The sequence below is a fragment of the Oryza brachyantha genome, chromosome 6 (genome assembly GCF_000231095.2).
Source record: "Oryza brachyantha chromosome 6, ObraRS2, whole genome shotgun sequence".
NCBI lineage: Eukaryota > Viridiplantae > Streptophyta > Magnoliopsida > Poales > Poaceae > Oryza > Oryza brachyantha.
In genome coordinates, this window is record NC_023168.2 from 19739357 (window position 1) to 19762764 (window position 23408).

Genomic DNA, 23408 nt, shown 5'->3' on the forward strand with positions numbered 1-23408 from the left:
TAGCTGAAGAACTGAACACTGATCAGCTGATCATCAGTCGAGGAGCTGAGCCTGATTCAGAAGCCGGTCACTCTCAAGATGCTGCAGTGACATGCACACATGTGCATCAACAGTGCAACTGTTGCTAGCTCCATCTTGCAAATCTGCATGCAAATTGCTCATTTCTTTTCTCCAGTGAGGTAGATAGGCATGCATCCATCAATGCAGCAGAAAGCATGCAAGGTATGGAGGTGGCCAGTGGGTTCATCAGTGGGCTGCGTCGTGTGAGCCCATGCAATCAACTGCAGCAAGTGGTAGCAGTAGCCTTTGCTCTAACAGTGGCAGCTACTTGCTGGTCAGGTTGAGCCAAAGATTCCCTTCAGATTCAGGTGTGTGTTTCTGACTTGGATCAGTCAAAGTGCACACAGATTACAGATATATATATATGCTGCCGATCAGATCCCCAGCTGCATGCATGCAGCATGCTACTCCATCCATGGCCAGCTCGATCCTCACCATGCCGACCTCTGTATTTGCTTGGCATGTGCTTGCATTCAGGAATCAATTGGCATTTTGGTTTGACAAAACACAGCAATTTCGTACAATTTTTTTTATAATTGCTATGTTTCTAGAAGAAATTCAGATCTGTTCATGTCTAATTCCTGAACAAAATGAAGAAATTAAATTCCAGTTCCAAAATTCTGTTCAAGAATCAAAGTATCACTGAAGCTTTTCCCTTTTCTCAGACAGAGATGAAACTGTTCCTTTTCAGATACACATTAGAAGAAGCACCAGAGTTGGTGGGCTTTCTTTCTAGCAACAAAAATGAGAGGCCCATTACGGTTTTGGGAAGAGCAGGTAATCCAGTAACAAAAGGAAATTTGGCCCAATTCACAGGCCCAACAATGGAATTCAAATGGGCCCAATAATTTCGGCCCATATATGACTGCACGCTGGGCCTTTATCATTTTCAGACACGCAGCAATAGACATCCTCCTTTTTGTCGCCTGGATGACACAAAAAGAGTACAACTTTGTTGAACATGTGATTATGTGGGCATTATGTCACCTAATGTTTGATCAGATATAAGAATAAACTAAGTATAAACTAGATTTCTTCAGAAGTTGAAGTGTGTATGCCTCCTTTTTTTTACCGTAGCCTCTACTTGAACCCTGAAAGATGTGTGCTTCCTTGTACAGAGACATGAACTTCAGAAAAAGTTCACTGAGGCTAGCCGGCTAGGTCTCTTGTAATTCTGTGTCAACTTTGTGCACACACCATTAAACAAGTAAAGTTTGTGAAGTTAACTAAAGTACATATCCTCAAACCATGCAATGTTTAAAGGCAAAAGCTACCGTTTGGATCTTTAACTTTCTACTGCTAAACTAGGCACCAAAGCATCTTCAGGGAGCATCAAACATGCATAGTCAAGCATGCAAATGTGCAAAGACAGGAGGAAAGGTGAAAAGGCATGAGTCTTCTTCATAGTTTATATCCTTCATTGTCTTGCATGAAACCATTTCTTTACCAGCTGCCATCTGTATGATGAGTATTCCCTAACGCCGCGTTCGCCCCTCATGATAAGTTAACTTACCCCTTGTTTTTCGTGTATACGCTTCCCGAACTACCAAGCGGTGTATTTTTTTACAAAAATTTTCTATAAAAAAGTTGTTTTAAAAAATCATATTAATCTATTTTATATTTCTTTAATAATTAATAATTAATTAATCATGTACTAATCTATTACTACGTTTTTCGTGTCAGATAAGTTAACTTATACCCCTCCCTTACCGAACGGGGCTTTAGTCCATTCATCTAAAAAATATAGCAATTTATAGCGTTCAAAAATTATATCGAAATATAGCAACTTCTTCACCTATAAATATAATTCAACCAACCACAAACACATTATTTAATTTCTCGGTATAGTTTCTCATTTCTAATAATCACAACCATATTTTATTTAATTTTATCTATTAATTCTTTATGAAGAGCTTGAGAAGTGAATATATTTTTGGGACGGAGAGGAGTATATACTAAAGCTCTGACATAAAGTTTGCATGAGGCGCACTCGGCTGCACTGTCAGAGCTGCTAATTCTTTTCTGGTCAGGAAGTGTAGAGAAGGAAAAGAAAAAGGTGGAATTTGGTCTCATGCATGTATGTGTGTGTAAAGTTGAGAGCTTGCTTCTTTTAAAGCCTGGAAAGCACTGCAATTTGTATGCAACGGTTTGGTTCTCTGAACATTGTGGTGGTCCACATAAATGCCTGCAGTGGCATAAGAAACCTAAAGGCCATTATATATGTTCTTCAACCACCATTATGTGTTGCTAATTTGGGATGCATCATCATGATCTTGTCTCAAAATTACCCCCAAATTAAGCCACTTGCACAATCATTTCTTATTGCTGAACATGATCATTTTGTTCAATGTCCAAATCAATTATCATATTTTATCTAATTCTACACACCGTCATACAATATCACCTGCAGATGCATCTGAATGTTTCTTACTTCTCTTATACTTAATCCTAAAATAACTTCATCTTAATACTTTAAATTTAAACTAGAAAGATAAAATTATTACGGGACAGAGAGGGAGTATTTTGAAATGGCACATATAAATGAAATACTGCAGCAGTAACCAGTACTTAAGCCCGATTCTGCATTGCATCAAGAATCTATCAATCATCTGAAAATGGCTTAATTAGCAGCTTAGATTGCTCTGTTTCTCTTGCTCGTTAGATCTTTGCAGCTTCTTTTAGCTTTTAATTTGCATTTTAAAAAATCGCTCGTGCTGCTTTGGTCGCGAAACTTTTCACGCCGCGAGCTTTTGCCTGAGACGAAGGAGACAGCAGCGAATCATGCGTATCATCGCGCGTTTTCCTGCAAAGCAGCGCCGTCGCCTCCGATTATTTCATATCCTTTTTTGCATGGCTTTGCTCGCGCCTCGCCGGACACTGAATCATTCTGGTTGATCCTCTCGCTGTCTGTCTGCTGCTGCAAGAGTGAAGCTGCTGCGTTCTTGAAGCATGCATGGATGCGGCATGCAGATATCTGAATCTGAATTCTGAAAGGATCGATGCGTTTTTGCTTGCCCAATCAAGTTTTTCTCTCTGGAAAGCACATGGATTCGAGCATTCATGCATGCGCATGGATTCAGTCAAGCTCGTCATTTTGACTTGGGATTATGATGAGCAATGAGCAGATGAACAGACCTGGTCTGGTCTCTCTTCTGAATTTTGTTTCCACAGGTGACTGACCATGATCAGCAGAAGGAGACAATGGCCCCAAGGAGAAAGATGGTTTCAGAAGGAAGAAACTCTGTCATACGCAGCTAATGAGTACTGTTTAGGCTCTACTTTGCTTAATTCTTAGCTCTGATACTCAGAGATTAGTTTGATACTCTGATGGATAATTACTTAATTAGATACTGACTTGATGTGCTAATTAGTTATGTACTATTGCAATAGTATTAATATACCAAGTTAACAGTTGGATCTGTTGGAATGTGGATCTTGGAATGTTTCTCAACTAGTAAAAGAAGGAATTTATGAGATTCTGCCAAAGATTTTAGTGGAATTGTTTAGCAAGATGGTTGCTGCATCTGCAGTCACAAGTCACAACTTGCAGAAACTTTTTAGCCCCATAGTTTACAGCTTTAAGCAAGCTCCACATGATTTGCAGCATGATCATTAGCTGCTCCTGAGTTGTAGTGTTTCAATTACCACTGACCTGTTTCCACTTGACCAGAGCTGAAATTAGCACACATTGGGCCTGCTTGACACTGGAGTAATTAAGCTGTTTGATCTGTCTCTGTCTGAATGTCTGATGGCTTTTCCATGAACACTGGATTGATGCTGGACATTTTGAGATTTTAAATGGGTAATTATGGTACCTCACTTAATTTCCTAATATATGCTTACAATTGTGTGCAAGGCACCAGAACAAAGAATCAATTAACAAGAACACAAAAACAGATATGTCTGAAGTGGTAAAGTTCTTTATGATAAAAGTGAGGGGATTGGAATGAGGCTATGGATCAACCACCATGATGTGGTGTCTGCAAAGAGGATGGCAAAACATAATCATCTCATCTCACATGCTTCCCCTCTCCAATAAAGTATTACCAGTTAATTGATTACTCTCCTATTGCATCAAATTAAATTATCAAGTGATAACACTACAACAGCTAAGCAAACCAACACAAAAGCTGCTAATTAATTTACATGACAACTAATACAGTATGCACTGGTTTAACTTTTTGGCCTCTATGTGCATATAACAATCCATGTTCTACATGTGGTGGGATTAGCAGCTGTGTTACACATGATTGTGTTAAACTGAGTACTAAATCATCCATGAAGACCTTTCCAATCTTTGACAGGCATGTAATTCAACATTATATATACTTGATCACAAGACTAAAAACTACCTTTCAGACAAGCCACAAACAAATGGTTTGAACCCTTTCATGCATGTGAAGTTCTTTTGTGATTAATGGATTTCCATGTAATTTGCTGCAAATTATATGTGAGATTAGTACTTGTTCGTACTATGTGTACCTGCAGACAGTGACACAGATCACACAGTAGCAGCCATGAATATATGTATATATATAGAAGCATCCAGTGACCCAAAAGAATCAATCTTTTCTAGCTGCTACTTGGGTTTGTCTCTGTATAAAGAGATCTCTCTCTTCTGACACCAAGAAAGCACAAGGCTCACACTTAGCCATAGCAGCTTGCAGCTCGACTGGTAGTGTGAGTGATCGGCGGCGGCGGCGATGGACGAGTCGTGGAGGTGCACGATGGGGTCGGTGCTGCCGCGGCAGAGGGCATCGGACCACCACGCCGGCGGCGGCGGGGGAGGACGGCAGAGCCTCGCTCCCGACGACTTCCGGGACGTGTTCGGCGGGCCGCCGCGCACGGTGCTCCTCCGCAGCTTCTACGGCGCCGGCGAGGCTGAGAACTACCACTCCCCGGCGATGGGGCAGCAGCACCAGCACCACGTGTTCTATGGCGGCGCCGACGCGTTCGGCCGCCGGTACGGCGCCGCCGCCGACGGCCGGGGCGCGGCGGCGGCCGTGCCCACCGAGGAGGGCTTTTTTGACGACATCTTCGGCGCCGGCGGCCGTCACGTGAGGTCGAGGTCGAGGTCGACGAAGTCGTCGTCGGTGGTCAGCTCCGACGAGTTCGGCGCCGGCCCCGCCTTCTGCCGGCAGCCGGCCGGCTCCGGATGTCGCGGCGGCGACGCCACGCTCTCCTCCTTCGCTTCCAAGCTCAGGTGTGCATCGGTGGCTCGGTGCATGCATGGCACATGCATATTGTTCATCACGTTAATGCCAAATCACATGCTCTAATCTGTGATTAAATACACTACTAATTCTAGAACATTCTAGAAAAGTAATTCACTGATGCAGTAGCGTTGGTGGTTTTGCGTGCAGGCCGATAGCGATTCCGTCGCGGCGGTACGACTCGTCGCCGCCGTCGACGGCGTCGACGAGAGGGGACTACCAGAGCAGTTTCACGTGCTCGACGGCCGCGTACCCGGCGTCGCGCTGCTACTACGCCGGCAGGACGACGGCGACGAACCACAGCAGCGCGGCGAGCAGCAACGCCGAGAGCTCGGCGCCGGCGGCGCACCACGGCAACCACCGTCACCACCACCGCGGCAGCGGCGGCTTCTGCTGCTTCACGTCCAACCCGGAGACGACCAGCAACGGGCACAGCTTCCGGCGGACACGCCGCGGCGGGAGGGCGCGGTCGCCGGCGGCCGCGGCCGCGGCCGACGCCGACACGGCCACCGAGTGGTCTCACTCCCACGCCGCCGACTACGGGTACTACTACTCGCCGCCGTCCGCCACGTCGTCGTCGGCGTTCGGCAACCAGCTGCCGAGGACGCCGCGGCGGCTGGAGGAGGTGGTGATGGAGGTGAGGGAGCGTGCGCCGCTGCTGATGGACGACGACGGCGACATCGACAGCGTGGGCGCCGCCGCCGTGGACGAGGCCATTGCATGGGCCAAGGAGAGATTCTGGAGCCAAGCCTAGTACTCATAAACTGTCAAGAAATCAGTATCAGGACATGCCCAATTTCAATCCACCAATCCATGTTATGCACTTTGTAAATTGAAATCATAATTCATTCTTAGCTTATATACTCCTAGAGATGACTGATGAAATGTGAGTCACACTCACATCAGGTACTTTGTAATGCCCAAACACATTCCAGTTTGTAACACCAGACTGAGTGCAAGTGATGTAGAAGAACGTATCGAAATCGTGCTTCCATGACAGAAGCCGATTCATTTTCCTGGTATATTATGTTCCATGCTTCCACTTATATGGCTACAATGCTACAGTCTGGTGATCATTGCAATCAGTAATACTAATGCACAGATTTAGCTGCAACCTGTAACTAAGAACACTACAGCTGCAGATGGGGGGATGATGCTGAGGAATACTGATCCATATCTTCGGATTCTAATTTCATCCATGCTACACAAAACTTGGACAATGAAAAGAATGCAATGACCAAAGTGTACAAAATTTTCCATGTGGAACACCACGCCTGTGGCGAAAATCAGCCTTATCACCAGTTCACATTGTGAATGTTAACACTTGCTATTTTGTTCTCGTGATGACTCTCTCTGTGATGTTAATAAGAGCACGCCTTGACGTCAGAACATCTTCGTCATCGCTGTCTGGGAGAGCTTCTATGGCTTTTATAGCACGATTAGCATGTTCTCTTGCAAGTTCTTTTGTCTTTTCAATACCACGGCTCTTCTGTAGATAGTCAAGGGCCTGTAATTTTATAAAGTATAGACCGTTAAGTAACTGCAGTTACTTTTACCTAGTAGCTCATCATGCAATGTGCATATGATCCATATGATGCATAATGATTGCGACAGTATGGCAGTTGAAGCCACTCTATCAATGTCCCTCAGTTTCAAGGTGAATTATTAAATGCAGTCATAAACACTGGCAGCATTGCAAAATCATGATATATGGACTTATAATTGTTGAAAACCAATTCTTCTAACATTTCGAAGTATCCTGCCAGTGTAAATAAACATGATTCTCAGGCATAATAGCATGATGTTCGTCTGCCCTGAGATGTGAGACATTTGCAATGCGTGTAAATAATGAGAGAAAGCATGTTTGTAATATAGAGCAATTTACTCACAAGCTCAACATTTGCAGGATTGTCGAAACCCCTGTCAACAACTTCATGTAGTTGTGGGAATTCTTCCATCGCATATAGCATTGGTGCAGTAATGACTCCCTGCATTATGAATGCCAAGTTGCCAACAAACAATATAAGCACTTCCTAAGAGAGAATCAGTAGTCACACAACACCACTGTAATTGCATATGCTGGCAGTTGCAACTTTTAGATACTCATAAAAATACACTTATACACATGAAAATTAATGTTGATGAGATCTTTGCTAATCACATTTTATGGCTAATTTCACATTACTACAAGCAAAGCAGCAGGGTTCATAATATCACTTTTAAGTTAAGTCTTAACGGTAATACATTCTATATGGTTCTGATACGTCACATGATAGGAGAATTAAGGCTGAAAAGAGTAAAATACCCATTGATCAACATGCTTAGACAGTTAAACCTATACAAATGTAGCACCAATGTTAATTCCAAAAATTCATGTTCTCCTTGTGAGAAGTGTTCTAATTGTCTACCAGGAGTGTGTCAAGTACTCAAGTTCAAGAAAACAGCTTACACAATTAGAAAGGGCACGATGCAGGATATGCTTATTAGCCAATGCACTATTTTTCTTAGTCAGCAAAGTTTCATTTGTATATCTGCACTAAGTCTCTAAACAGTTTGTTGAACATCTGATTCTATGTTGTTGGAGGTTAAACAGATATTAAGTTGCTAAGATAAAACATAAAAGGATTATGGTGGGATGTCTGTTATTACATGACGGATATCAGATAATGAACCTTTCCCAAGGGATGCCGAGGTGCCTGTGAAATCAAGAACATCGTCGATCAACTGAAAGGCTAAACCCTGCAAGGATCGCAAGTTAATTAAGTCACTGCAAGGTTCATAAGACAAGCTAAGAAGAAAACCTAGCTTCAATGATGGGAAGGAAATTATAAGACGTTTCACAAACCAGGTTTCGACCATATTCATATGCAAGCACCGACACATCAGCAGTGTGCCCTGCAAGAATAGCAACGGCCTTGCAGCTATTCGATATCAATGATGCTGTTTTGTAGTATGTCTTCTGCAGGTAGTAATCCATACTGCAAATTATTCAACGTAATAGAACTGTCAAATGAATGTATTTAAATACAGAAAAAATAAAGTAATTAGAAAACATTTCAAGATTAATCCCTTAGCTTTAGGTATTAGAGCAGCTACCTTCTTCTTTGCTCTCTACTTGTGGAGATCTGCATGGTTTCACCAGTTACTAGATGTTCTACAGCAGTAGCCATTAGAGATACCACCTGCAAAAACAGGGTAGATAAAATAATTGGTGCTTTGGTACTATATAAAATTGCAAGAAAGAAAAACAGGCCAGTGCTGCAATTGCAAGAGTAAACAATGCTAAGAAATACATTCCCAGACAGTATTAGGAGTAACAAGCCATTATGATGCATAAGTTCGAATGTGGAAGCCAAGAAATGTGCCTCCCCAACAAAGCAAATGGCATGACATAAGACCAAGGACATGGACATGACATCCGCATGTGGAAAGAACAAAGCATAGTCACTTAAATTGCACCCCTTTAGACTGTTACAAATAAGTACTCCCTTTGTCCCCAAAAGACTTCATTTTTAGCCTATCCCACATGTATTTATACAAACTACAAAGACTAGAATGCCCTTCACCTTTTCAGACCCCAATGCATATGTCCCCTACATTTTCAAATCCGAATGCATTTGTTTCCTTTACCAAAATCCAATGTAATAATTGGTCAAAAAATGAAGTATTTGTGGGACAAACAACATGAACTAAAAATGAAGTCTTTTTGGGACAGAGGTAGTATGATATTGTCTTGAAGACTATTACAGATTAAATAATATCCATGTACCTCTGTATTCCCAAGCGCTGCAAGCGCCACACATGCTCTAGACAGTAGGAAGTCACCAGCCAGAACAGAAAGCTGAAAGCATAAGAAATTAACAATTTCTGAAATACTGATGTGAAGATAATTTAAATCATAGCATCCCCCAGAACAATTGATGAACAATGGTGCCCCAGCAAATTAAAAAAGATATTCATGCTATTCTTTTGTTGGGTATGGAGATGTGGTATAAGTATTTCAGTTCCAAAGTTTCTTGTTATCAAGTGAATAAGTGAGTATCCAGTTACTCAATTAGTACACTGCCTGTGCAATTAGTGTGGCTTATAATACCTTGTTCCCCATAATGCAATTCAATGAAGTGACACCACGCCTAGTGTCAGCATCGTCCAGTACATCATCATGTAGAAGGCTTGCAACCTGCAATAGATGTCGTTGAGATTTTTCTTTTAACAAATGTTTTGAGTCTGAATGGTAACCACACTACTAACATGAATCATTTCAGTTATCTCGGCAATATTTTGCTGTCGCGTGCGGAGCTTATTTGCCAGTATACTTAAAACACCCACTTCTGTAGAATCTGATATTGGGAATTTCAGAGCTGATGCCATCAATAACAAAACCTACCAATGGAAATTACAACATTAAAAATCAATGCAAAAAAGGTAGTAGGGCAACAAGAAGTGAACAAAAGGACAATAATGGGCATTTAATAAATACTGAATCTGAATTATTACCGTGGGTCGGAATCTTTTACCCTCAGCTCCCACCTTAAAAAAATACTCAGCAGCTGATGCCAGTTTTGGGACCTGCAAAAGAAGAAAAAAATGTAGCACTCACTGTGAAGGCAATTTAGGAATTGTTGAAAATGGAGATGTGCTAATCACTAGATCATGAAGCATTCAATCATCTTGAGATCACAAGTCTAGACCCAAACGACCGTAGAAGTATACTCAGAGAATCAAGTTGTGACTAACCTCAGCAGCCACCATGGATCGTAGCCTATTTGCAAGAATTGACAACTCATCAGCAACCAATTCAAATGGATCCTGGTGTTCCTGAAAGCAGGAGGAGTTTTAAGACTCTTACTGACACTCATAACACGAGGTCACACCAATACTTTCCACGATTGACTTTCATATTGAACAAGAAAAAATAGTTTTCAGCAATTATTTATTGAGAGGACTAGATCAGCATGATCTTTTGTTCCTGAACAGATCATTTATTCTAGTTTCAAACATTTTTCCATACAAATGGATGGATGTAACTTTTCTTGTTAGGTTCACAATGCAACAAAATGATTCCTTTAAGGTCAAAATATATGATTGCCTAACAAGCGAGCTGATCAATTGAAAAATGAAGGGATATGTTTTTTTGTTGCATTGACATTATCTACGAGCTGATTTGAAAATAATACGTTTGTAAACTACATGTCTTAAATGATTAATGAATATGGGATATTTAATCTTCATGATAGCCAATGTGCATGATAAGCAATAACTCACAGCACAGGCATAGTGCACAGATATCGGCATAATACAGGAAGCCATCTGAGCAGTACACTGTATCACTAAAAATTGTCGCAATGGTGTAAATGAGAGGTCTAAAAATGTTATAGAAAATAGATCAAGCAACCCAAAAGCAGCCTGCATGGCAGAATAACACAAGGAATTACAAATGTATGTCACAATGGCAACATACAACTTTTCATATGTTTGTTCTGTTCCTAGGCATGTTTTCAAAAATATGGACTCTAGAATGAATTATCATTTTGTTTCTTACTAAGAAACTATGGCCACGCTCTTTAGACTGAGATCATGACAACTTCGATGAGCACCACATAAACAAACCATTGGACAAACAAAGGCTTCACCTACCTCAGACCTTGATACTCCGTCCTGACGAACCTGGTACTGAGCATCATGCAACCATCGCGAACTCACGAAAGCAGCTCCTCTGCCACCCGCCACCTACTAATCCACACCAAAAGTGGAGTACCTATCAGCATAACTGCAAAAACCATATCCTCCCTAAAGTATAAAATGTACGGCAAAATGGTAGTAGCTACCAATCATCCCCCTGAGCGGAATCGATCAGGGCTTCCCAATTTTTATCTCTATCACAGTGGTATCATCAGTGCATCACTCCACAACTAGGATAACGATTCGGGGAGGCACACTAGTCAGGCATAAACACAAACGCATTGCCTGCAGCCCCGCCGCCACTCGATCGAACCCCGGCTCGGCGACGAGGCACGCCACAGAGCACCACCAGCATCCAGGGGCACCAGTAAAAAAAAACGGGGGGTAGAAGGAGGGGGACCTTTCTCCGAATCTGGTAGGGCGGCGGAGGCTGCCTCCCCGGGAGGGCCCCCGCCGAGGAGGAGAGGAGCCGCCGCTGCGCCTGGGCGGCGACGCGCCGCGCGAGAGCCCACCGCCAGGACATGGCTTGCCGGGATCGTGGGGGGGCGGAGCTGAACTTGGAGAGGAAGTCGGTGAAACGAGGGACGGCGGCGGCCGCCTGGTTCGCTCGTTTCGTCCCTCTCCGGTTCCGGGGGTCAGAGAAGGGCGGCCCTGGCTTGACGAGCGAGCGCGGCTGCGCTCGGTCTGCCACGTCATCATTTACACCGTAGACGTGGGATTACATGTGATTGGAGCACCACTTCGGTATTCTCTGTCCCAAAATAAATAAATTATTCAGAATGAAACAGCATGTATGGCAACTTTATATAATCGTACAGTTATAAAACGAGAAGTACTTGATTCGGTCACAAATGTTTATATAGGACAATATCTTGTCAAAAGTCTGAAATTTCAATCATTAGTAATTTAAGACAAATAATACACAAAGATTCTCCTTGACAAATAATACCGTGAAGCTTATTTTATTTCATAAATTTATTATATCCCAAAAATGTTTGTCGGAACTTTAGAAATTTGAGGATTTCTCCTAAAAGACAAATATTTTTTACTGGGGGAAGATTCATTAGAAGATAATTCAGTTATATACTTTGATTCCAATGATACTATCTCTATTTCACATTATTAAATATTTGATTCTTTTCAAAGTCAAATATCCATTCAACTAAATTTATAAAATAATATAACAGTTTATTTGACACAAAACGGATATAAAATCAAAATATATTCAATGATGAATTTAATGAAACTAATTTATTATTATGAATGTTACTATATTGTATTATATGTTTGGTTAAACATAAAATAGTTTGATTTTGAAAAAAGGCCATGGTCAAATTATTAAAACTCTGACTGTGAATAACCTTAAAATACTCTCTAATTTCTTTTACTCCATCTGTCCCAAATTAAACCAATCTTTCACTTTTAGCCATAATGTTTGATGTTTCGTCTTATTTAAAACATTTACGATTAATATTTATATTTTTATTAGATGATAAATCATGAATAGTACTTTATGTGGGCTATTTCTTTCAATTTATTGAAAAATTTTTAAATTTTCAAATAAGACGGATGGTCAAACGCTGGACACAAATGGTTAAAAGTTTGCCTTAATTTAGAACGGAGGAGTATGTTTCGTGTCCTACATTTGATTATTTATCTTTTTAAAGAAATATGTTATTATTTATGTTGGTGTGATTGTTAAGAACTTAAAGCTTGACTTTTTTTGCATTTGCATAAGTCAATTGCATCAAACGATCAAATTTAGAGGGACATTTATGTCTAAAAGTATAGGAGTATCTCATGAGTTGTGCCATTAATGGCAAATTTGCTTGGCAATAAAATACGTAGTAGTATTCTGCATCCTCTACGCAAAGCCTATGCCCAGTACTGCAAAGTTGTAAAAACGTTGGAACACGTCGGTGATGGTGTACCAGCGAGGTGGTGGACCAGGTTCGCGGGCGGGCGTTTTGGTGGAACTGGGCTTTGCTGTCACCTTCCGGGCCACTTATTATAAACTGCAACTTTTCTCAAGACCACCAAGACGACTGCCCTCTCTAGTTCAGAGCTTTTGCCCTTTTTTTTTCTTTTTATTTATTGCTAACAAACAGTCAAACACACTCGCCGGAAGCCCAGCTGTTTGTAAATGGGCCGGCCCAACTCGATCTCTTCATGAGGCCCACGTTCCAGTCATTGATCGTCTCCGTCATCCTCCGGCGTAAGTAAACGGTATTTAAATTTAATATATATATCATAAAGAGTATTTCTAAATAGTCAAATCAGTAAAGAAATTATAACCTTTTGTGAAATTTAATTATAAATTTTGAAATTTGTGCCAACCAGACATTATTTTTCTAAGATAATGAATTTAATTATAAATTTTAAAATTTGATTTGTGGGGCGTTATAAACACCCTCCAAAAATAATAGTATGCTACTATTTGTGGCATGCCCACGGTATTCTTTAGTAAAAGGCGAAAGAATAGTTCGCTTTGTGCTCACCACGCAGCTGCTTGAGTTCTAGCGCTGCAGTTGTCGCCCAATAAATAGCTGTATGGCTAGCTCACCTCCTGCAGAACAAGCAGTATGGTACTAAACATTCGTCCTCATCCCTTAATTGGGGACTGCAAGAGAACCAACCGCTTCTCTTCCCAGCAGCAGCTCAGCCTGCAATGACGTTTCCGTTCTTGGCCCAATCAAAGTGGGCCACACGTGACGCGCACTGCCATTTCGGCCCAACACTAAGAGCAAGTTCAATAGTATATAGTCAATTACTAGCTCTAATTTATCTATATCCAATCTAATAGCCAATACATACAATAGTTAGCTATAAAACATCAATACATGGTTCCACATGTCATATACACATTTTGTCTTGGAGTTCGTGTGTAGCTGACTACAAATTAATAGTCTTTAAAATATGCTTATAATTGGCTTATAGCCTACTATTATACATTATACCTGCTCTAATAAGCTGGGTCTTATCGTACCAGTGATAACTGAAAATTATAAACTGAAATGGATATACTTATTTGGTTAGCCTATGGGTGATTTCAATGTAGCAATCTTCTCCAATGTTCTCTTGTGGCTAATTCACTGGCAAAGTGATTAAGCCAAGGCTATCAAGCTGCCAATAATTCAACGGAAATCAGCATACACATGTATGTATAACTAAAAGAGTGATAAACTGCTCAATCTGCCGGAGCAATTAGCAGACAGCATATACACGATGGTTAGATGCCTAGATGCACTAGAACCTGAACGGTTGAACCTCCACTTCCAAAATCCATTGGATCTAAGGGGCGGTACCCACCTTTAAATTTAAACCTTCAACAGCTTATACGCCAAATTAGCTTTACGAAAAGCTACCTTAAAAGCTTATAAGCCAATTATCCTAACATAATTGATGGTTTCTCTCTAGTTGTGCTGCCACCTCCTTGTCTCTTTGTCCTAGATGTTACCGGTCCTCTTTTGACCGTGCAATTCAGGTTATGTCGGTTCTCCTCAATTAGCCGTGCTCTGTATGGTTTTTGGGTCCGGTTGGCCAACTCTCTTCTTCTATCAAATTCCAGCAGCCGTCGTTCGTTAAAAAAATTATCCTAAAAAAACTTTATTTATATATTATATATTATCTTTCAAAAAATGGGCTTGCCACCAGATTAACGAGCGCTACCCACGTCTCAGGTCATGGGTTCAACTCTACCCGTATGCGTTGAAGCTGTTCCAGTTCAAGGACCTATGCAAAGACATCAATGTTGGTGCTTATCCCTATACCTGAAATACCTGCAGATCTAAAAGAAATTAATCAGGAGGATGTTGTGGTGGCCTTCTCTGTTCTCCTCGGCGACAAACATCTATCAACTAACCTGGGATCACCAAAGCAACGAGGCTAAAACCTCCACCTCATGCAGGCCACAAACATAGCTGAAGCTTTAATCGTGGCCCTAGTTCTTCGGCCGATCCAGATATGCTTCTCCATTTTCTTTGTAGTTGTTTGTATTTCTAAATATTGTGGACACGATCAATCGGGCTACCAGTCTAGCTATCCTTCCCTTGATCAAGCACCTTCAAAATAGAGTTCCAAGCTTTAGTCTACTGCAGGCAACGTATCAACGATTAGTCGATCGTTTTTTTTTAGTTTTTTGGGGTCTATTTATGCAAAAAATAGCGTGCTTTTGGCATTTCTCTATATAGGGACTTTTATATAACTACTCATGTAACTCTAATTATAATATAAAGGGCCAAAACCGCTGCACCACGATAGCGTGATTATCAGAAAAATCACGCAAAAACCATGTGAGTTTTAAATTTCTTAATAAAACTGTCATGATTTTAAAAGGATGTCATGCAGTCGGGCATGATAATTCCGACCACGCAATTATCGTCATAGTTTCGATGAAAAAGATAATATCTGACATATTGGATGACAACTGCGTATCGCGATTATCCCAATAAAACACTATGATTTTTTTATATTTTTCTTCCGACCTTTTCTTTTCTTTTTTTCTAAAATTCTCGTTTAGAGAGCAGTCTAACATAGACAAAATACCCTCCAAAATAATGAAAACTCATGGAGAAAGAACAAATTTTGTAAATTTTAAATTAAACTATATTCAGTTTCATATATATATATATATATATATATATATAAACATTAAAACCATTTTTCATATGCAATATGTAAAAGTTTAATTATGAAAATGTTAAACTACATTCAGTTTCATTCCTATATTGAAACTATTTTTCTATTTTTTATATGTAAAAGTTTAAAATTTTGATTTGTAGGGTGTAGTCTCACAAAGAGAAAACACCCTCTCCAAAAATAATAGTATGCCCTCTCCAAAAATAATAGCATGCTGCTGAGGCAAAAGAATAGTTCGCTTTGTGCTCACTACGCAGCTGCTTGAGTTTTACCTCCTCAGCAACCATGTTAAATACTGAAATGGCTAGCTCATCCATCCAAAACGAGCAGTATGGTACCAATTGTTTTTGCTTGTGTCGTAGAAGTACAAAACAATCTTCTGTACTGCGTGGGCCGCAGCATGCAAAGAGACACCAGTCCGGCCTTTGGAGAGAGGCCCGTGTCTGTTCGAAGCAGCTGGGCCTGGAATGGCGTTATCCACTGTTCCGTTCTGGGCCCAATTCGAGTGGGCCTCACGTGAGACGCACTAACGTTTCAGCCCTATACTAACAGTCTTACTCGGGCCCACCTGTGGAGCCTTTCGGGAAACAGGCCCACGGTAGAAGAGGAAAAATTGGGGAGTTACCTCGGTGCAAACATTTGTACTCCCTTGGTTTTAAATAGACTTTGTAAGGCTATAAACATCAAAATGTCTTTCATTTTCTTCAAAACATTATGCATTTATTCTATATATTTTGAAACATAAATACATTTATCTCATACCTTACCAAGATACAATGTAATAATTATTCAAAATAAAGTCTTTGTGAGGTAAAAAAAGATGAGCTAAAAATAAAGTCTTTTTGAGATGGAGGTGGTATCCTTATTCATTTTTTTTAAATCACACTTTAGGTCATATGTAGTTATCCAAGTTTTAACTTAGACCAACCTTAACTTAAGCATATATATTTTGGTCTGGATAAATTTAACATGTTTGTGGTTTAGGATGAAGTTAATTACACACGAACACCCTCAAACATAACGACTGCAGTACACCGGCAAATTTCCATCTATATGTGGTACGTATGTTTGGTAGAAGGGAGATTATACATGGCTCGTCCAAAAACCGTAATAATGTTAATTTGTTCGGTCCAGAGTAAATAAAAATATAAGGTTAAAGATGATCTAAAGTAAAACTTGCATATTAAAAGGTTACCTATAGTGTGTTGAACTTCTTTTTTAAAAAAATGGATTAAGTAAATCTGAGCTCCACATCTAAATTGAAACGAACGAACACAGCCAACATAAGCCAATAAGCGTAAACCCAAACGAAGAAGCCCTTAATCAATACCCAGATCATTTAAGCTATGGATGGTAAAGCCATAGAAAAATAAATTAGCACGAAAGAATTTATAAGCACAACCTTTAACTTGTAAAATTCCAAATTCAACTCTAGCATTAAATCATAAAATTCAAGTTTTGGCAATGACTGAAACCAACAAGCATACGGTAAGACGTCGACACCCAAGCCACTCCAACATGTTCACGTGTACTTCGACATGCAGGGATGGAGCCACTCCTATATCATGGAATCAGATAATATCAATGATCTTGGTTATCTCTATTATAAATTAAAATTTTCTAATGTGTATTTATAAAATAATTCAATGGTATAACATAGATGACACCAATATTATTAAATCCGAGGTCCGCACCTGTCGACACGTGCCGTACAAACAACATCACGAGTCGCACGTATCCTCTCTAAATAGCGAGAAAACAACCACTTCCGGTCTCTGCGTAGCCCGGCCCACTTCCCTCGCCTCCACGAGTCAGCCGACATGCAGCTGAAGCTACCCTGCACCAAGCAATTCATGGCCGCCGCACGTTGCACTGGGTCCATACAGATGCACGGCTTGCTAAGCATTATCCAGAGAGGGAGGGAGAGAGCGCGCACGTACGTCTGGGTGTGTGATGACGTCGACCCTCGCCGTGCAACGCAGGGCACGGGGCGCACTAGTCGACATGTAACGTTTTTTCGCTTCGGATGGAGACGTGCACTGATTTATCGGCGGCTCATCCGTAGACCGATGCTATTTTTACTACTATAGTGCCACCACCACCTACACTCATTTGTATTTTTATAATTTACCTACTTAACTTCGTAATATTAAAAATCAATCAAATCTAGATGAATATTTTTCTATTTATTTTAGGAATAACAAAATATATTTTTATCTTTTGTAAATCACATGTATTCAGCTAGTTTCTTATTAATTTTGTTTTGTCCATCGCTGTTCATATATGTACGATCCAGATGCATATGGATCCTGTTGCATGATATATATACACCATAATGCGGTAACTAGCTGTTATCTGACTCTATTCGGATAAAAAATTTTGGCCTGGAACCATCAATCAATTTTAAAATTACTTAGACTAAAAATATGAAAATGACATGTACGGAGTATAAACCTGTCTTTTGTATTATAAACAGTAAATTCCAGTTTGCACTGGGTAAAACACATCATATTTAACTTTATACTACAGCCATGTTCTCTTATCATGAGATTTTCTTATTTTCTACATTATCTTGATAGCTATTTAAGGGTACAAAAAGACTAGATCAATTACTATGAAGTAGAAAGTTGATCTGTAAAGATCAAATCAGAATCTTTTATATACTTTTTATGGGACATACCATATAGTAGCTTAAGAAATGGGCCCAAGAAAAGCCGGATATGCTCCCTGGGAAATGAATGGGGGTGAGCATGTGGTTTCACTCACCATGGTATATCGAAATAAGTCTCGCTTTGTACCAAGTTGATTTATAAAATTGAAGAAAAATCCTATAAAAATGATTGGATTTTTAGTGAAGATTCTTGAATTAAGATCATGTTTTGTGATATTTTATCTATAAATTCATAAAATTTGAAAAAAAAACTTATATGATTGATGAGATAAAATGAAATTATGTGCTCAACCCAGTGCAAAGTGAAATTAAGACGATACATTTTACCTAGTGTAAAAGACAATTTACTCTCTTATAAGATCGTTATATTTTGTAAATTTATTCTAATAAAAAAGACTATTTAGTGGCGTGGTGGTTACTGGTTAGCAGGTCCGAATATGGAACAGTAGAAAAGCTGGAAGAACAGTGATACCCTGCTGCACAGGGCAATAGCGGGAGAAAGGGATATTCCGGCGACATGAACATATCCATTCAAGGTACGATTAAACATTATTAAAAAAAATCAAGAATGAAATACTGTTTCTTTTTAAGAATCACAGCAAATTAAAAAGATTCCCTCTCCAAACAATTTCTGTAGATTTTACTATTGTACTGGTGTGACACATGATCCGACAAATTCCTGCATTGAAAGCTATAAGCAGAGCTTTTATTCGATTCACAATCAACCCGTCAGAATTCAGTGACCGATTCAAGCCACTTTGCAAGTTGCAGCTGCCGGTACACGCTTGATTACGATTTTACGGTAGACGATTAGAGCGGCAACTAAAATCGCCTGGTTTACCTAATCATTTTCCAAAAAAATGCCCATGGCAGAATCAGGGCAATTTCAGGAACCGACGGCAAAATCACTTTTGAGCCGATAAAGATGTAGGTTTTCGGATTTTTATGTAAGCTATATAATGATATATGAGACAAGACGGTGATGGATGAATTTCTATACCAAAATAGGTATTATTTAGCCGATCGTGAAACATAAGTGGAGAAGTTGAAAAAAAGGTAGGAATAATCTCAGCCGATAAAACACAAAAGCAATCTCATGGAAATAATCAGTGCAATACAGAGATATAAACGCCGTGAGCCAAGGGCAATTTGGTGAGCTCATGGCTATAAAAACACCACAAGTGGCATCTCCATTGTTGCCAAGCCGTGTTAGCTCGTCACTGTTCCATCCACTTCGTGTTGCTAGCGAGCTAGCTCAGATCACTCACCGAGCTGAGCTGAAGCTGAGGTTTTCAGGGAGGAGGAGATGATGGCGAGTGGCATCCAGAGGGCGTCCTTCTTGCTCCAGGTCGTCCGGGCCTCGTCGGCTCGCTCGCGCAAGGGCGAGGGCGTCGTCTTCTCCGAGGTCGCGCCGTGGCAGCAGCCCGCCTCGGCGGCCGCCGGCGGCGGCGGCGGCGGCCGAGGGTCCCCGCGGCCGGCGAAGCTGGACACCATCGTGGAGGAAGACCACTCCAGCGTGATGATGCAAGAAGCAGCTGCTTCTTCTTCTTCTTCAGCGTCTTCGTCGTCGTCAGCTCCGGCGGCCGCCATGGCTTACCCCTTCGGCGCCACTCCGGCCGTCGCCGCCGCGCCGCCGGCAACGACGGCCAGGCGTTTCTGATAATTGAGGTGGTTTTTGAGAGCAGAGACATGCGTTTGAGTGGCAGAGGATGCTGTCAGTTAACTATTTACTACGACTGCATGCGTCATCTTCTTCCTAAGAAATTAAGATCATCGTCATCGTGTCCTCGCAATGGTATTTACTCTTTAGTGCGTTATAAAATGACACCATGATTGATCGGCATAATTAACTAAGGTGATAATACTACTGCTTGATGTTTAATTCATACTACTACACGAACTAATTGATCAACACGAATATCGAGCTCCTGGCCACATGATACTACGGCCCTATCTTTTCACTAAACTAAGCAGGAGTGAAACGGTTTATTAACAATTAAAAAATAATTTATAAGTAAATTTGTATATATGTGTTATTAACAATTTAAAAGAAAATGTTACAAAATAAACAACGATAAAAAATCTAAAATCAACTCTAAATTTAAGTTTTAAAATTTAATTTTAGATTATAAAGATAATTAAAAATGATGAAGCATCTAACAGCGACATGCACATCAGCTCATATATATCGTGCGTAGCTGCTCTCTCATGGCCTATTCGGTTTGAATAATTTTCAAAGGGAAACATGTAGAAACTTGTAGGAATCGATCTGTTTCATGTAAAGATCCTGCATGTTACGAAGAGCCCTAAAATTTTCGGGCCAGCAGAGGAATATACGCTGTTGCAACTTAAACAGAATATCAATATCGACCGGCCGGTTCGAATCAGCCGGGTGAGCTGATTAAGCCAGATAAACCAGATGATTAATACATCAATTAATTAATTATCATATGTTATTATAAAGTTAATAAATAGCTTGTAAAAGTTATCATTAAAGAAATCATACTTTAACAACATGGCATGAATAATTCGGTTGATAATTTAGGGCTACAAGAAAAACAAAATGGTCCCGTTAAGCCGAAGAAGATTAGAGAGCTGCACCACTAGCCGATTTGACTAGGGGTGGCCAGGATTTATTTTAGGTCGATTGTATTATCTCCGTTTTATAATATAAGATTTCTTAGTATTATATAGATTCACATGAATATTGAAATTCTTTGATATATATATATATATAAACAATATATACATGTTAGTAGATGAATCTAAACATAACTAAAACGTCTTAAATAAAAATACATGTTAGTATCATTCATTAACTTTAGTTAGCAACAATAACTTAATTTGAGTAACAATACATATATGTAATACAAGAACAAAAAGTCGTCTAGAGGACGCTCTCCCGTTCGGACAGGAGTCCATTCATGAGGCCATCGTCTTTTCTTCATTGTGCGTTCCTTTGCCCCGGCCTTCCTCCCACCGCGCTCGCGCCATGCGCTCCTTCGCTGCTTGCTCCATCTCTGCCTCCGCGCTGCTTCACGCGCGGCATGGGCTTTCGCCCCGCTACTTCGCCGCCAATGGCGATCTCTACCCGTGCTGCTCCTCTCCACTAACTCCATGCTCCGGACGTGCCTCCCCCGCACTCCACCACACCCTCCACGCTATCTTGCCGTGGTGACGATGATACCAAAATATTTACAAACCAAAAATAATTTATAAATAAAAAAAATTTATGTACGTGTTTTCGGCGAGCTAACAAATAAGTCTAAAAAATAAACTACGATGAAAAAATATCTAAAATCAACTCTGAATTTAAAAAGTTAAAAATTTAAATTTCAACTTACGTAAACATAAGCAGAATCGAAGAGACGAAGCTGATGACCTTTTGGTCTGCCGTTGGGAATGGTTTTGTTGAAAGGGAAAACGGTCAAATAACCATGAATTTTTGGCTGCTAAATTTCAACTTATTTTAAGCTTTCGAGCTACAATACCTAGGCCTGGGGCCGATCACGGTACATGGTCGGGCTTAGGTTTTTTCACCTCGGGTCAGGTCAGGCCAGCCGAGCTAGGTCCAACTTGAACATGCCTATATAGGAGTATATTTTTTATGGTCTTGCGTACATCTTTTTATTTTTAAAACTACAAACAAAATTATAAAAGATACCCAGGGGAACACAAAATAAGACAAATGATTAAATTTTCGGTGAAAAATTAACTGTGTCAAATGTTTATAACAAGAGGGACTGAGAGAGTAGTATATTCTAGTTAAATCCGCACGAAACCGCATGAGTACAAAAATTGGCATTAATTACCTACGTGGCACCTTAGGTTAAATGGACAAAGAATATAATTGTATGAGTAATTTTACGGTCCTTGAGAAGATACTAGGAGATACTAAAATTTCAGTGTAAAATTTTAGTATCTCTATAACTAGGTACTAGGAGATACCAAATCTTACAATAAAATTTTGGTAACTACTCCAGAACCATAAAATTACTCTAATCGTACATATCTTTCATGTTGGATCAAGTTAATTTATGGAAAACAATCCACGAGGCCAAAATTTTTTTTACGAAACTAAAGGATAAAAACCTTCTTTAACCAGAACGACAGACATATACAAATAGAGTGAAGCGAAGTGACGAAATCGAATTAATGGGGATTCTCATCTTCATTCTTTCATCAACCAGGTAAGTTCAATTCCACATTCAAATATTCAATGTCGATTAGGTAGAGATCAATAGATCATCCAGAACAAGGAGATCGAAACAAATCGTTGAGATCGAGCAAATATCTCTAGTTAATTAGGCCCCAATGCAAGGCATCGACAGTCAAGAGAATTAATGTCGCGCCGTCGCGCGCACACAAACGCACAGCCAGTCGACCAGCTATACACTAGTTGGAACAAGACGACGACGAGTCGTCGCCGTTGCGACGACGGTCACCGGCGGCCGCCGTCGCCACCCTCTTCCTCCTGCTCTCCAGGAACCACTCCAGCGACCTCTTCATCGACAGCTTCGTCCCACCGCCGCCCCCCGCCGCCGCCTCCTCCTCCAACGCCCTCTTCGCCGTGGTTATGATCGCCCTCGCCTGCCTCTCCGCCACCTCGCCGCCGCCGCCGCCATTGTCCACAGCCGCGCTCTCCTCCTTCTCCGGCAGCGCAAGAACGTCCCGCGCGCTGTGCCTCGCCATGACCGACCGGTCGACGCCGGGATCTCTCTCTTGGCCGGATAGATGGCCGGTGCTGATCGACACGACGCGACTAGATCGACGAAGAAGAAACTGATCTATCTTCGAAGAGGAGGCGGCGATCGATCGATGGGAGACGGGAGATCGACGAGCCCGGAGCTTTTAAAGCCCGCGATCTTTTGGCGCGTGCACATGGATGCAATAAACGCACGTGCGGATTTGGTTTTAAATTTTCGGCGCGTGCGTGCGTGCGTGCGACCTATGTTTCGCACGCAGACAGCATGGACATCGAGGTTAATTAACTCATCGGCTAATTTGCCAGTTCGGGAAAGCCGTGGGGTGCGGGCCCACCGGCTAATTATGGCAAATTAGGCTTCTTTGATCGAGTTGCTTGCTACTACTACTATAGCTCTGGATGCTGCAGGCATGATGGGCACGTGCTGATTTGGAAGATA

The 23408-nt window shown here is 40.9% G+C and overlaps 3 protein-coding genes and 1 pseudogene across 3 annotated transcripts; 1 reads left to right on the top strand and 3 right to left on the bottom strand.

Annotated features, from left to right (window-relative positions):
* Window positions 1–4763: 4763 nt before the first annotated feature.
* LOC102710886 lies at window positions 4764–6176 on the top strand. Its single transcript, XM_040525360.1, has 2 exons — window positions 4764–5263; window positions 5424–6176. The coding sequence occupies exons 1-2, from the start codon at window positions 4764–4766 to the stop codon at window positions 6025–6027; spliced, it is 1104 nt and encodes a 367-aa protein (XP_040381294.1). The 3' UTR covers window positions 6028–6176.
* Window positions 6177–6248: 72 nt separating this feature from the next.
* On the bottom strand, window positions 6249–11614 carry LOC102711165 (solanesyl-diphosphate synthase 1, mitochondrial). Its single transcript, XM_006657187.3, has 12 exons — window positions 11356–11614; window positions 10911–11003; window positions 10011–10091; window positions 9771–9842; window positions 9525–9656; window positions 9367–9453; window positions 9043–9114; window positions 8370–8455; window positions 8119–8251; window positions 7923–8012; window positions 7163–7261; window positions 6249–6780 (listed from the first exon to the last, which is right to left on the bottom strand). Exons 1-12 carry the CDS (start codon window positions 11476–11478, stop codon window positions 6601–6603), a joined length of 1248 nt encoding a protein of 415 aa, XP_006657250.1. The 5' UTR covers window positions 11479–11614; the 3' UTR covers window positions 6249–6600.
* A 1736-nt stretch (window positions 11615–13350) lies between these two features.
* Window positions 13351–13462, bottom strand: LOC121054816 (annotated as a pseudogene).
* Window positions 13463–22427: 8965 nt separating this feature from the next.
* On the bottom strand, window positions 22428–23068 carry LOC121054810. The gene has a single exon (XM_040525600.1). The coding sequence runs from the start codon at window positions 22954–22956 to the stop codon at window positions 22660–22662; it is 297 nt and encodes a 98-aa protein (XP_040381534.1). The 5' UTR covers window positions 22957–23068; the 3' UTR covers window positions 22428–22659.
* Window positions 23069–23408: the final 340 nt, after the last annotated feature.